The 15,992-nt window shown below is 40.9% G+C and overlaps 1 protein-coding gene across 3 annotated transcripts in view; it reads right to left on the bottom strand.

The window, feature by feature from the left end:
- fermt1 (FERM domain containing kindlin 1) overlaps positions 1 to 15,992 on the bottom strand; it is an 80,411-nt gene that overhangs the window by 57,911 nt on the left and 6,508 nt on the right. For all 3 annotated transcript variants that reach the window (XM_072267094.1, XM_072267092.1, XM_072267093.1), the window contains one exon: positions 15,594 to 15,767. In XM_072267094.1, the coding sequence (XP_072123195.1) occupies positions 15,594 to 15,767 (174 nt within the window). The remainder of the gene's footprint in view (positions 1 to 15,593; positions 15,768 to 15,992) is intronic.

Raw genomic sequence — 15,992 nt, 5'->3', positions numbered from 1 at the left:
GAGCTGAGGGCGACTCATGCACAGAAGTGGCAGCCTAGTGCTCCACACAGAACATCAGGTGCTTGACAATGGCTAATCCTAGCACAACAAATGGTCCACATTTCCCTGTGGTTTTCCAAAAGGAAAAAAAAGGTGACTACAGGGTCCTACGTACCCCTGAGGAGAAAGCCATCTTGGGCCCTGATGACAGTAATATTGAACATTTTGCAACTGTTTCATAGCTCCAGCAAACTAGGTTCAACACTGTCCGGTGCTACGTGGAGTTTGCACATTCTCCCTGAGACAGTATAGGTTTATTCTGACAAACTTATTTCCTCCCACATCACTAGGGGATCAGCAATTCTGGATTGAATGCTGTGTAATGAACAGGATTGATTAGGGAGCTTAAGGTAAAGGAACCCTTAGAAAACAGTGATCATAATATGATAGAATTCACCCTGTAATTTGAGGGAGTGGAGTAAAGGGAATTACAGAGGCATGTCAGAGGAATTACTGCTCCCTGTTACCACTGATGGTGAGGACCTACAAGTACCTGGGGGTGCACCAGAATGACAGACTTGAGTGGAGCATCAGCACAGATGCTGTATACAAGAAGGGCTAGAAATGTCTCTACTCCCTGAGGAGATTGGGGTCCTTTGGAGTATGCAGGCCTCTCCTTCACATGTTCTACCAGTCTATTGTCACCTGTACAATCTCCTATGAGGTGGTGTACTGGGGCAATGGCATCAACATTGGTGATACCAACAGGCTCAATAAACTAATTAGAAAGGCTAGCTCTGTTACAGGAGTCAAACTGCACACACCAGAGGCTGTGGTAGAACAAAGGACCCTTCAGAAAATCCTGGCAATTCTAGACAATGTTTCTCATCCTCTGCATGCCACCTTGGCCAAACAGAGGAGCACTTTTAGTAATAGACTAAGACAACTGTGTTGGTCTAAAGAGCGCTATACGAGGTCATTCTTACCCTCGGCCATTAGGCTCTATAATGAGTCAAACTATAGCCAGGGAAGTGATGATCCCCTTCTGTCAGACTGAGGTAGCTTCTTTTTTTTCTTTCCTATGTAACGTGCTGTAAGGTTTCACTGCTAATGTAACGGTTTCTTTGCAGCAGCAATGTTTGGGTGATGACTAGAGATAACAGGATTCTGGGATGTGGGGCTAGCAATGAGAGAAATGCTGTTCTTTCTTGTGAGTCTGGAAGAGAGATCTTCGCGGTCTTTTGCCAGGGAGAGATGAGGAGAGAAGACGCGAATGGAGAGAGTTGGTAGACCACCGGACGGAGTCGATTTGGAGTGAGGGTCCGAGGGTCAGCGACGATCGGAGGAGGTTGATGGTGGACGACCGGATTATCAGTGAGCTCCAAGATTGCGCAATAGACTGTTTCATGAGAATGGGCCCTTTTTCTTTTTCTCTTTACTAACCATATAGTCAAAGTAAGAATTATAAAGCTCAATCACTTAATTGCATATTGTGTACTGTTTGTTATTTTGGGGTATTGATTTGTAACAGGGGACACATCGTGCAGCATCCACTCAAATGAGATTTCTTAAGTTTGGCCGGGCCGGGGGCAATCACCCCTATATTAAGCCGCTAGCCAAAGTGAGAGTTGCACTTACTTCTCTTCTAATATTGGTCTATTTGTATGTCTGTGTACTTGTAATGCTACTGTTGTGGCAATATGACGTGTAAGAACATGACTGGAGAGCGTTCTGAGCATGCGCAGGGATGATAGAAAGATTGAGAAACATGGTATTGTAAAAACGTTGTGGTTGTTGTTAAATAAAAGTTCTATTTCTTCCAGAACATGGTTCTTTATTAGTAACCCACAGTGCGTATGAATATAAAAAACACCACATGGTGTCAGAAGTCGGTCTGGAAGAATAATACGTTTCCTAACACGGGAGAATCGAAAATGATTTTCTGAAAGAAGAGCTCGAACTGTTTTGGTGTTGCTAACAGTTTTACAAATGGAAGGTTTGCAGTCTCCATTGACACTTCAATTGCCTCTGGTAACGTAGCTGAGAACTGGAGAAAATTTAAGCAATGTTTTGAATTGCATTTATCGGCGATTGATGAGGATTGAAAACCAGAAAAAAACAAAAGCTGCGCTTCTACTCCACGTAATAGGTGACGATGCAATTGAGGTATATTATCATTTTATTTTTGAAAATGGAGATAATTCAAATTTAAAATTGATAATGGACAAATTTGAAGCATTTTGTATACCCAAGCATAATGTGACGTATGAGCGACATAGATTTTTTACATGTACGCAGAGAGCTGGAGAAACTATTGATCGATATGTTACTGAGTTGAGACACCGGAGTAAAACATGCAAGTTTGGAGAACTGACAGACTCTCTCATTAAAGACAGAATTGTTTGTGGCATTCTGGATAATGGTCTGAGAGAAAAACTGCTATGAGAACAAGACTTAGACTTGGAAAAAGCTTTGATGCTCTGCAAAGCTTCGGAAACTGTGACATCACAGGCTAAAGAACTTTTCATTGAGAACTGCAACGTAGATGCTGTGAGGAAGCATGAACATATCAGAAAAAATAATGAAACAATAACAAAAACGACAGAGAGCAAGACATCATCTGAGAGGAAAGAAAGCTATGTGATCACTGTGGGCGGCAGCATCAGCCAAAACAGTGTCCAGCGTATGGGAAAATGTGCAACGGCTGCAGTAAGAGTAATCATTTTTCACACTGTTGCAGAAGTAGAAAGAAAATAAAACAAGTAAATGCAGTGCTTGAAAATGAACGCCAGGAGTTTTATATAGATGTGCTCTGCGAAAACAAACAAAGTAAGAATGACTGGACTATTCCATTGCAAGTGAACCAAAACATTATCAGACATCCCACCCTGCAAAAACTCATTTCAGGGAGGTATCACCACCATTTCAGGGAGGTAGCACCCCCGCCCCCCGCAACACCATATGCCCCCACCCCGCCCCCACCCGTCGACCTCCAAGGGTGTATGTAATACTTTGTTTAGTGATTTTGTCTAATCTGTAAACCAAGTTGGGTATATGCAGCAAATGTGACATTAAAATATGTACTTATATTATATTATCATGTTTATTCTATTACAACTTTAAGCAAGTCTACAGGGAGTTTGGCCTCATCACGTAGGACATCAATAGCGTAGCTCCTTAGCAGCCAGCCAGCTAGTTTAACTAACGTTAGCTATGCTGTAATGACACCTGTTAAACTCACCTCAACATGTCTTTTACATTTTAACCCACCATGGGCAATAGAAAAGTCACTGTTGCAAACAGTGCAGTGAGCAACACTGTCATTATTTTTGAGGTCGACTGTCAAGGGACAGAAGTGAGTGTAGTTGCTATTACTAGGGAGATGGCGCTTAGAAAACTGAAAGGTCTGAAGGTGGATAAGTCACCTGGACCTGATGGACTACACTCCAGGGTTCCAAAAGAGAAAGCTGAAGAAACTCTGGAGGCATTAGTCATGATCTTCCAAGAATCAAGAGATTCTGGCATGGTTCCAGAGGACTGGAAAACTGCAAATGCCATTCCACACTTCAAGAAGGGAGAAAGGCAGAAGAGAGGAAATTATAGGCCAGTTAGTCTGAGATCAGTGGTTGACAAAGATGTTAGAATCGATTGTTAAGGATGTGGTTCCAGGTACCTGGAGGCAAAAGATAACCTAGGCTATAGTCAGCATGGTGTCCTTAAAAGAAAATCTTTCCTGACAAATCTGTAGGAATTCTTTAACAAAAATAACAAGCAGGATAGACAAAGGAGAATTGGTGGATGTTGTGGACTTGGATTTTCAGAAGGCCTTTGACAAGGTGCTGCACATGAGGCTGCTAAACAAGATAAGAGCCCAGGGTATTACAGGAAAGATACTAGCATGAATAGAGCAGTGGCTGATTGGCAGGAGGTGAAGACTAGGAGTAAAGGGAGCCTTTTCAGATTGGCTGCCAGTGATTAGTGGTGTTCTACCGGAGTCTGTGTTGGAACTGCTTCTTTTTACATTGTGTGTCAACAACTTGGATGATAAAATTGATGGCTTTGTGGCCAAATTTGTGGATGATATGAAGATAGATGGAGGGGCAGACAGTGTTGTGGAAGCAGTGCGGCTGCAGAAAGACTTAGATTAGAAAAAATGGCTAAGAAATGACAGATGGAATAGTGTCGGGAAGTGTATGGTCATGCACTTTGGTAGAAGGAATAAAAGCATAGACTATTTTCTAAACGGGGAGAAAATTCAAAAAATTGGGGTGCCAAGGGACTTGGGAGTCTTCGTGCAGGATTCCCTAAAGGTTAATTTGCAGGCTGAATCAGTGGTGGGGCAGGCGAATGCAATATTAGCATTAATTTCAAGAGAACTAGAGTATAAAAGCAAGGATGTAGTGCTGAGGCTATATAAAGCACTGGTAAGGCCTCACCTGGAGTATAGAGACCAGTTTTGGGCACCTTATTTAAGAAAGGATATGCTAACATTGGAGAGGGTTCAGAGGAGGCTCATGAGAATGATTCCAGGAATGAAAGACTTATAATATTTGCAGAGAATGAAGGATCTGGGTCTGTGCTCACTGGAATTTAGAAGAATGAGTGAGGATCTCATTGAAACTGATCAAACGTTGAAAGGCCTAGATAGAGTGGATGAGAAGAGACTGTTTCCTTTGGTGGAGGAGTCTAGGACACGAGGATACAGCCTCAAAATAAGGGCATGTCCATTTAGACCAGTGATGAGGAATTTTTCTAGCCAGAGGGTGCTGAATCTGTGGAATCTGTTGCCACCTGCAGCTGTGGAGGCCAAGTCATTGGGTGCATTTAAGGCGAAGGTCGATAGGTTCTTGATTAGTCAGGGCATGAAAGGTTTTGGGAAGAAGGCAGGAGAATGGGGTGGAGAGGAAAATGGATCAGTCATCATGAAATATCAGATCAGACTCAAGGGGCCAAATGGGCTAATTCTGCTCCCATGTCTTTGGGATTTGGGATGAAGCCAAAGCACAGAGGAAATCTACATGGTCACAGGGAGAATGTGCAAATCCATACAGGTAGCACCCAAGGTCATGGTCTCTGGCACTTTGAGGCTGTGACTCTACAAGCTGAGGCACTGACTTGTTACTACATTCTGTACTGGGTGAAAGAAATTCATCATTGCAAAACTGAAAGTTGTTATTCAAATGAACTTTTAACATTCATATTTGAATATGACCCAAATCTCTACTTTCTTAGTTTGCTCTTCTGGACCGATCATTTGATTTGTCTCTGATTTTCTAACTGGTTCTTGCTCAACCATGACTAACTTGTCTCTCATCTACTCGACTGCGAGTTTAATCTGGTCACAGAAGGCAAGGGATGAATCACTTGGCTACACTTCATAGTACGGTACAATATCACTCAGTTCATGGATTTTAGAGTAGAGTACAGAACACAGAACAAAGAAATCTACAGCATATTACAGGCCCTTCAGCCCACAATGTTGTGCTGACCATGGAACCTACTCTACAAACTGCCTAGAATTTCCCTACCACATAGCCCTCTATTTTTCTAAGCTCCATATACCTATCTAAGAGTCTCTTAATAGACCCTATTGTATCCACCTCTACCACCGTCACTGGCAGTGCATTCCATGTACCCACTACTCTCTGTGTGAAAAAAAATTTTGTTGGCTACTGGGCGAGAATTGCTCGGAGAAATGGTCCGTGATGTAGATAATTAGAAATGTTGGTTTTCTGGGGTTGAGAGATGAAAATGGAAACAATGGAAATAAAGACGAAACAGAATACAAGGGGTGATTGATAAGTCCATGGCCTAAGGTAGAAGGAGTCAATTTTAGAAAATCTGGCACATTTATTTTTCAACGTAGTCCCATCCTACATTTACACACTTAGTACAGCGGTTGTGGAGCATACGGATCTTGGACCTCCAGAAAGTGTCCACAGCAGGGGTGATTGATAAGTTCGTGGTCTAAGGTAGAAGGAGATGAGATGAGATGAGTTATTAGCTTCAAACTTTCTGCATAATCACTCAAAGAGTTGAACTGCACGTGCATGTAACAAGAGCTGTATAACTCATCTCCTTCTACCTTAGGGCACGAACTTATCAATCATCCCTGCTGTGGACACTTTCTGGAGGTCCAAGATCCGTATGCTCCACGACCGCTGGACTAAGTGTGTAAATGTAGGAGGGGATTATGTTGAAAAATAAATGTGCTAGGTCTTCTAAAATTGACTCCTTCTACCTTAGGCCACGAACTTATCAATCACCCCTCGTATCTTAGAAGTTTGTACATTCTCCCTGTGACCACATGTGTTTTCCAAATGTGCTCTGGTTTTCTCCCACATTCCAAAGGCGGACGGGTTAGTAAGTTGTAGTCATGCTATGTTGGCAGCACTTGTGGGCTGCCCCAGCACTTCCTCGGAATATATGTTTCAATGTTTTGATGTACATGTGACAAATGAAGCTAATGATTTTAAAATTTTATATTAGTGTTACTAACAACATTGAGGATTTAAACTTAAAAATATATTATGCACTACTATGTGATTATTGCAAAATTCAAATTAAAATGGATAGACCTCTTCAAAATCTTGGTGACCTCGAAGATTGAAAACATATAATTAGTACCTGACGAACAAAATACTTGTGATAGCAATTCACCTTCAACTTTGATGAGTGGAATGCTAGAAAGCTGGCACTGAACAGTCAATTACAGCAAACAAATAGTTTCTTACACTTCTGCCACATCTGATTAATCCTCTGGAAGTGACACATTGGCTGCTATTATTTCCATGCCAACATGGAATTCAAAGGCTGCCCACTCCTTCCTGATGCAGTTTAAAATGGCTAATCAATTAATCACAGAGGTTTAGATGTTTCTTTGAAAAATCTAATTTTAGTTGTAATAAATGAATATAGAGCAACTAAGACAACCACCATGCCCCCACGCTCACAACTTTAGCAAGGGTCAAAATCCATTTATAAATTCAACTCTGCTGTTGGCAGAATCCTAGATGGCAATGAGAAGGATTACAGGAGTGAGACAAATTGGCTGATTGAATGGTGTTGCAATAGCAACCTTGCACTTACTCAGTGGAGTGGCCTACACCTGCTATTAATGTCAATCAAGCATGGCACATCAAGCAGAGCTGCATCTTGTACTAGCTGTTCCCTGGACCTCAAAGCAATGGTTGAAAAGTGAGAGAGAATAAAAAAAATTGAAGAAAACCAGATAATTTTTATAATTCAGAATCTTGGTTGCAGAAATAACAGAACTGATGCTATTACGCCAAAAAATCAGCTGGCAATTTGTGACAGGAAAGAATGCCCGTAAGTTACACATCATTACAAGCTCCCAACCACATATTACCCTCTCTGTCCTTTGATTATGAATGCTGTTAGGCAGGAAGTACGAACAAAAAGTATGAAGACCCACACCACCAGGTTAAAGAACATGTACTTCCTTTTAAACATTTAGTTTTCAAATCAATTTTCACTATCCTAATCACCACCTACTCCCTAATCACTGGTTCCTTAAAGTTGTTATAACCAGGGAATAAGCTCCCACTACCTATTAAATGCTCCCAATGGCGTGCACCTCAAATAGTCTCTGACACCAAGTCCAGCTCCAGGCCTACACGTGTGGCTCAGCTACTCAGCCTGGTGGAACCATTTCTACTGACAGAAGAGGGCAAAAGTGGGATACCCGTGCCTTAAAACGAGTCGCTCGGGCAGATGGGGCTTGTCAGCCATTGTTGGCAGCTCATCTAGGAGAAGGAAAGCTCTGAAGTCAAACCTCTGCTGCCTTATGACTATATGCATTCATGAGGAAGGCTTCGAGAGTAAACCCTGAGGGGAGGAAAAAAATCTGGATCTGGAGTCCCTTAGGCAGTCCCACATTGAGTTCCACGCTGACTGGAAACTTCTGCGATGCTGCTGGTACCAAACTGTATCAGTCTCTGCTGTTCCTCGGGGCTCACCAGAAGCATGGAGAGGGGGGACTGCAACATGGGCAACAGCTTGCTCTCCATGTCGTACTGCCCTGGCTTGCATATCACATAGACAGCCGAGACACAACATCCATGGTCAACCCCAACCAAAGGAGGGGCTCGATCGCCACCTCAGCATTGCAATACAATGACCACTCTGCACTAAGTTGGACTTTGCTGAGGTACAATGAAAAGCTTATTTGTGGACACATCACAGGCACATTTCAGAAAAGCAGCATCCACAATAATAAAAATAAATTATGCACAAAGGACCTAGTGCTTTCTCAGCGTATATGACGCAGAAACACTTCTTGGGCTTCCAGTCGGATACAGGTGTCAATTTTAACTATTGCAGTGAACTTCCTCCCCATACAGGTAAGCCAATAAAGTTCTAGTATCCAGCTGGAAGCCTGAGAAGAGTTTGTGTGTCATGTACACCGGGAAAGCACTAGATCCCTTTTCTTGTCCCACTACGTGGGAGGAAGTTCACCGCAATATTTGTCAGTTAACACCAACAGCTGCACAGGGCTGGCAGCCCAAGAAGAGTTTATGCATTAACTACACACATTTTTGCTAGAAAGAACTTAACTAGAACAACACAAAAAGTTCATGTTAGTGCCAAGTGGTCTAAGTTGTCGTACTGGATTGTAGTGATTTGGGTTTTGCTGGTTGGTTCAAGAACAGAAATGTTGAAGGGAAGTAGACGTGCTTGGAACCTGGTGGTGTGGGACTTCCTGCCTGACAGTTACTACAGAAAGATGGCTTGGCCCAGATAGCAGGGATCTTTGATGATGGATGTTGCCTTCATCCTGTAGGTACTACAGATGATGGGGAGGCACGTGCTCATGATGCATTGGGCAGAGTCCACAATATGCAATCTAAGATACTTTTAAGTTAGCAGGGAAAGCACACAAGCCCCCACATCCCCAGCTGACCCTCTAATTTCAGTCTCTGAGGCTGTGTTCTGGGCATTCTTCAATACAGTAAACCCACGAAAGGCATCTGGTCCAGATAGTGTATCTGGCCAAGCAGCAAAGACCAAATGGCTGGAGTTTATGGATATATTCAACCTCTAGCTTCCACATGCTTCAAAATGGTATCCATTTTACTGGTGCCCAAGAAGATCATGGTGACCTGCCTAAGTGACTATCATCCAGTAGTGCTTACATCAACTGTAATGAAATGCTCGGAGAGGTTAGTTATGGTGTGAATCGACTCCAGTCTCACAATGACCTGAATCCATCCAGTCTGCATATCACCACAACAGGTCAGCAGTGAATGTGATTTCTTTGGCTGTTCGCTCTGCTCCGGGCCATCTGGGCAACAGGGACTCATAAAGTGCCTTTAAAAAGAACCCCCCCCCCCCCACCCTGGAAGTTTTCACCTTTTATTGTTTACAACATTGGATCACAGTGGATTTAATATGGCTTTTTTCTCCCCCCACACTGATCAACAGACAAGGACTCTTTCGTGTCAAAGTTAAAACAGACCTCTACAAAGTGATCTAAATTAATTACAGATTTATAAAATGCAAAATAATTGATTGCATCAGTATTCACTCTCTTTAATATGACAAACCAAATCACCACTGGTGCAGCCAATTACTTTTAGAAGATACAGAATTAGTTAGAGATCTGGTTTTGGAGATCTGTGTGCAGTCAAGGTGTTTCAACTAATTGTAGTAAAAATACAGCTGTATGTGGAAGGTCCAACATACAGGTGAGTCAGTATCCTGGCAAAAACTACACTGGAGTCACTCCAAGCAACTCTGTGAAAAGGTTCTTGGAAAGCACAGGTCAGGAGATGAATACAAGAAAATTTCCAAGTCACTGAATATCCCTTGGAGTACAGTTAAGTCAATCATCAAGAAATGGAAAGAATATGGCACAGTTGTAAATCCGTCTAGAGCAGGCCACCCTCAAAAACTGAGTGACCGTACAAGAAGGGGACTAGTGAGGGAGGCCACTGAGAGACCAATAAAAATTCTGGAGGAGTTGCAAGCTTCAGTGGCTGGGATGGGAGAGACTGCGCATACAACTGTTGTCCAGATGCTTCAATTGTCCCAGCTTTATGGGAGTATAGCAAAGAGAAAGCTACTGTTGAAAAAAAACTCATGAAATCTCAGCTAGAGTTTAACAGAAGGCATGTGGGAGACTCTGAAGTTAGCTGGAAGAAGGTTCTATGCTCTGATAAAACCAAAATTGAGCTTTTGGCCATCAGAATAAACACCATTTCAGGGAAATGTACAGGCAAAATACTGGGAAATCCTAGAGGAAAACCTGATGCAGTCTGCAAGAGAACTGCAGCTTGGGAGAAGACTTGTTTTCCAGCAAGATAATGACCCCAAGCATAATGCCAAAACTATACAGGAATGGCTTTAAAACAGCAAAGTTGATGTTCTGTAGTGGACAAGTCAGAGTCCAGACCTCAATCCAATTGAGAATTTGTGGCAGGACTTGAAAAGGGCTGTTCACTCATGACCCCATGCAATCTGACAATCTGCAGTTTTGCAAAGAAGAATGGGGAAAAATTGCAGTGTCCAGATGTGCAAAGCTGATAGAGACCTACCCACACAGACTCAAGGCTATAATTGCTGCCAAAGGCTCATCTACTAAATACTGACTTGAAGAGGGTGAATAATTATGCAGTCAATTACTTTGTGGTTAATATTTGTAATAAATTTAGACCAACTTGTAGACATTTGTTTTCACTTCGACACAAAAGAGTCTTTACTGTTGATCAGTGTCAAAAAAAAATCAAATTAAATCCATTGTGATTTAATGTTGTAAAACAATTAAATATGAAAACATCTGGGGGGGGAAATACCTTTAATAGGCTCTGTATGTCTAACTGCTGTTCACTGGCATTCAACACAATCATCCCACCCAATCTCATCATCAGAACTCGATCAATGAGGATTGGTAGCAACAACAACTCCTGAATTATCATCAGCACGGGTACACCTCATGATTATGTGCTTAGCCCCCTGTTCTACTTCCTTTATACACGTGACCATGTGGCTAAACATAGCTCCAGTGTCACCTTCAAATCTGGCAGCGACACTACTCTTGGATGAATCAGAGGTGGCGATGAAATGGGACGTCTGGTTGAGTGGTGTTGCCACTTCCTCAGCATCAGAAAAACTAAAGAGCTGATTGCTGACTTCAGAAAGGAGCTGAAAATGAACATGCCCCAGTCTACACCGGGGAGAAAATGGTGGTGGAGAGAGTCAGCAGCTTTATATTTCTGTGTGTAAACATATCCGATGACCTGTCCTGGACCCAGCACATAAAAGCAATCAGAAGGAAAAGTACAACAGCATCTTTACTTTCTTGGAAGGAGGTTAAGGAGGTTCACCTTGTTACAAACCCTCTTACAAACTTCTACAAATGCACTGTTGAAAGTATCCTTTCTTTCTTTTCAAATCTTTTTATTGTATATATAGGAAAAATAACATGAGTACATCGAAGTAACAACACTTACAATGCCTCAAAAAAAACCATCATCTTAAAGATTGAAAACAAAATTTTGTGATAACAAAAAAAACCGACTAAGCAGAAAAGTGAGAAAAAAAAGAGAACCCATTAGGTGTACAACCCCGGAGCCATGCGTCATACAAAAAGCTTCTAAAAATAAACATCAAACCGCCAGCAAGAAAAGAAAATATACTAAAAGAATTTACAATTAGATCGTGGAAAAATTATATCAATTAACTCAAATGATAATAACGAGCAAATGAGCCCCATCTTTTCTCAAAATCAAATAAAGGTTCAAAGGTTCGACTTTAATTTTCTCCAAACTAAGACATAGCATCACTTGAGAGAACCATTGTGACAAAGTGGGAGCTGATGTATCCTTCCACTTCAACAAAATGGCCCTCCTAGATATCAATGTAACAAATGCAATAACATGTTGGTCAGACACAGAAATACCATCAGTATTTTGAGGAACTATTCCAAAAAGCACAGTTGAAAGTATCCTGATTGCTTGCATCATGGACTGGTACAGCAATTTGAATGATAGAAGGTATCATCCATTGGCAAAAATCCTCACTGTCCAGGAGATGTCATCTTCTTCTCGGATGCCTGAAGCGGCAAACCACCAGGTTCAAGAACAGCCACTTCCCTTCAACCATTCAGTTCTTGAAACAATCGGCACAATCCTAATCACCACAGTTTAGCAACACTATGATCACTTTGCACTAAAATAGACCTCGCTTTTTTTTGTCCTAATTATGTTCTTCCTTGCAAAAATTGTAGATAATTTATGTTTTTCTTGTGAATGCTAAATATATGATACTATGTGCCCTTTTTAGAGTGAGAGAGAGTGAGCAAGAGTGATGTTATTAAATTTATTGTTATAACCTGAGGGCTGCAACATGTCTAGATGAAAGATGAGGCACTGTTTCATGAGCTTATGTTGCATCAATAGAGAAATGAACGAGTGAAAATGGAACAAAGTATAAAAGGGACAAAACACTGGAAAGCACAGGGTCACCAATTACTGCACGGAATCAGTGCTTAGGCTGTATAATATCAAAGTTCAAATGTGTTAAACACTAGACTAGCAATAATGAATAATCGCTGATATTACAAGATGCTAAAATTACAACCCAGAAGATCCTCTTTTAATTCATTAATAGGAGGCCCAGTTGAAAAGTTATTATTAGTATATGGTATTTGGTTCACCCGAAGCTGCATTACATCAGTTGTAATTCTGTAATATGCATATTGAACATTAACACTCTGATGTCTCAGGAACTTGTTGGAACCATGCTCTCTGATACAGTTGGAAGAAAATCTGCCTACCTTCTCTGGTTTCGTTTGTGGCTCCAGGTCAAGGTAGTTGACTCTTAATGTTACATGAAAAAGCTGAGAATGGGCAATAAATGACCTCTGTGCAAAGACTTATTTATCCCATGAATAGACAAAAAATGCCAATTCTCCCCATCACGACGGCTAAACTCAAACAGCTGTAGAGTAAGGAAGGTGGAAGGCATCTGTTTTTATTAAAATGTGAAATTCTCCCCTACCGAAAGCTAACAGTTAAATTTGTGTTCTAAATTTAAGATCTGCCAATCAAGAATACGGGGCTAAAAACAGAATATGGCATTAAACTTGAGATTATCCGTTACCTCATATAGCAGGTATATGTAGCATACTGTCCCTACAAAAATCCAATTTTCCAATTCTGCATACAAGCTTGATATTTTGGAACAAAAGCAAGCATTAAACTTGGGCTTTAAAAAGAACCTTTGACTGCATCCAAGGGCATTCAAATGCCCAATATTCTGACATTCAATCCCTCTCACTGATCTAATGGTCCTGTACTGAAGTCCATGAAAATACCTTTCAGCCCATCAGAGAGGCCATCATACTGAAGCAATTAAACAATATTATTTGAGTCAAAAATAACAAGACCCATTGGAAAAAAATGATGATTACCCATTAAATGGAACATGTTTCTTAGATTTAGACCATAGCCCTTGTACTTCACATGAAGATGGTTCTAATTACTTAATTCTCTAGTATAACATGAAGCCTGTCATTACAGCTGCCTATAAGATAACCTATTCTCCTTCGCTGGGTTTTCTAAGATAATTCCTTGTGCATCTTGTCTATTTTACTGTGAAGAGCAGCAATCATTTCTCCTAAAATATATTGAAAACAAAAATAGGGTGTCAGGGTGTCAAATATGGGGTTCTTTATCAATCTACTTTTGACTGACCTCCAAAATGAGCTGCTGCTCACATATTTTGATTGCTATGTGCCGTTTCGTATGACGTGGGTGATCAAGGTCTTTCCATGACCTAGATTGTTCTTGGCAAATTTTTCTGCAGAAGCGCCCTTCTAGGCAGTGTGTTTACAAGACGGGTGACCCTATCCACTATCAATACTCTTCAGAGATTGTCTGCCTGGCATCAGTGGGCGTATAACCAGGACTTGTGATATGCACCAGTTGCTCATACAACCATCGACCACCTGCTCCCATGGCTTCATGTGACCGTGACTGGGGGGCTAAGCAAGTGCTGCACCTTGTACAAGGATGACCTGCAGGCTAGAGGAGGGAAGGAGCACATCACACTTCCTTTGGTAGAGACACATCTCCATCCCACCACCCTTCATTTACTTCACCAGAACCAAAAACAGAACTGTTTTCTGATACACCACATTAACCCTTATTTACGTTACCTCTCTCCACATCCTCCAATCTCCACTGAACTCTCCTTCAACATCTCTGACCTTTCCTCCACCAGACTGGCCAGATTGGTTGAGAGCCAGTAACAATAATTTCGAAGAGAATAAGCAAATATTAAAATAGTTCCCTTCAGGACTTGCAAAAAACTTAACCTAGTGGATGAAATGGTCCTCTCCAAGGTCAATAGGCATGGTATTACCAGGCTGGAGAAGTTAGCTTTTTCTGAAGCGGTTATCATTTTGTGGGTGTGTTGAAATCACTCTAGGTTAGTCCTGTCCTGCTGCCAACATTCTGACCAAAGAACACTGTAAAACCTGATACTAGTTTTTCACTCTGCATGAATGATTAGTGAGAAAATGTTTCACCGTCAGTCACTGACAATTCTTCAGATACCTCTTATAACCTAACTGTCATTAGATAGTTACTTGGATTTTTAGTTTTGTTTTCTTATTATTGATTGCCCACAACAAGTTTGTAAAGGGGAACACAATGTGCTTTCTTTGTAAATTTGACCTTGATTAAGGTCCAAATTTTGTCAGTCCTTAGTTTCCTTAAGCAGGTCACCGTGTGCTGCATTCTTGAAATTCATCAGGGTTTATGTCACCCTACTGCCATCAGTATGAATTTATTTAGAGGATTTCTGTTTGCGCATCTGTACATTAGTGTTAGTCTAAAATAGAATATCAGGAATTGAGCAAACTGTACGCTAAAGGGCTAAAAAAAAAACCCATTTTACAAGCATCCAGACTTGTAAATGTAGTCTACAAGATCATGCATCTTTGCAACAAAGTGACCTGAACTGTATTATCCTTACAGAGGGTCTCTGGACTCAGAATCTTGGATTTGTACAGCATGGAAAAAGGCCCTTTGGGTCAATGCCATCCATTATGCCTACCTATACTGATCTCACTTGTCTGCATTAGTTCTATATCCCCCTATGTTCTCTCATTCTTCTCTTTAACTCAGTTTTTTTTAAAAGTCCTAGTCTAATTGCTGGCCCATTTGAAACAAGCTATGAGGATAGATTGCTGGAGTATTTGATATAGATGTTACAAAGGTGGGGAGATGGTTTGTAGGGATTTCAAAGATACTGATGATTACAACAGAGTGTTTTATCCTTCATCAGAAGTTTGACAATATCAAGAATTTGGTTTTTACCTCTTCCACAATGATTCAACAAAAGGAATGAAAAGTTACAGGAACTGTACAGCTGGAATGGGGAGATTAGGGAGTGGATGGTGTCTATACCCAAGCATCTAACAGTCACTGAAACTTACTACTAAAATGACTACTTCAAAATATTATTTTACTGAGGGACTCTCAGAACAAAATTCATATAATGCATTGAAAATTAAATGGTGAATTTTTGGTTGTGTAATTTTACCAACCTGCAAGGGAGAAGAATATATAAAAGAAAAATTCACTTACGAATTTGTTCCACTAATTTGAGCATTACCCCTCCAACATGAAAGTCTCCTGTTACTCTCAGCTGAAACTCCAATGGCAAATCTTCACTTGGTTGATCCACCTGGACATTAAGCTCCCATGAAGTGGTTCCATAATCATTAGATGATGTCATCTTGCCAGGACACAGTTGCAGCTCTAGCAATGAAAAATAATGCAAAATGTACAAACTATGAATTTTCACATAGCCTAATACTTGAAAATAGTTTGCACTGTCTTGTTCAAAGTTCTTGCTATAACCATTTCATTTTAAGAGATAATCATAACTTACTTTAGAATCTTTATCTTAATTTACATCAATTTACTCTTTAATTATTTTTAAAGTTAAAGTAAATTCACTTATCAAAAAGATTTTCTTTTGCA

This window comes from Mobula birostris, chromosome 8 (assembly GCF_030028105.1).
Source record: "Mobula birostris isolate sMobBir1 chromosome 8, sMobBir1.hap1, whole genome shotgun sequence".
NCBI lineage: Eukaryota > Metazoa > Chordata > Chondrichthyes > Myliobatiformes > Myliobatidae > Mobula > Mobula birostris.
Note: the sequence above shows the minus strand (reverse complement) of the source record. Positions and strands in the feature narration are given on the sequence as shown.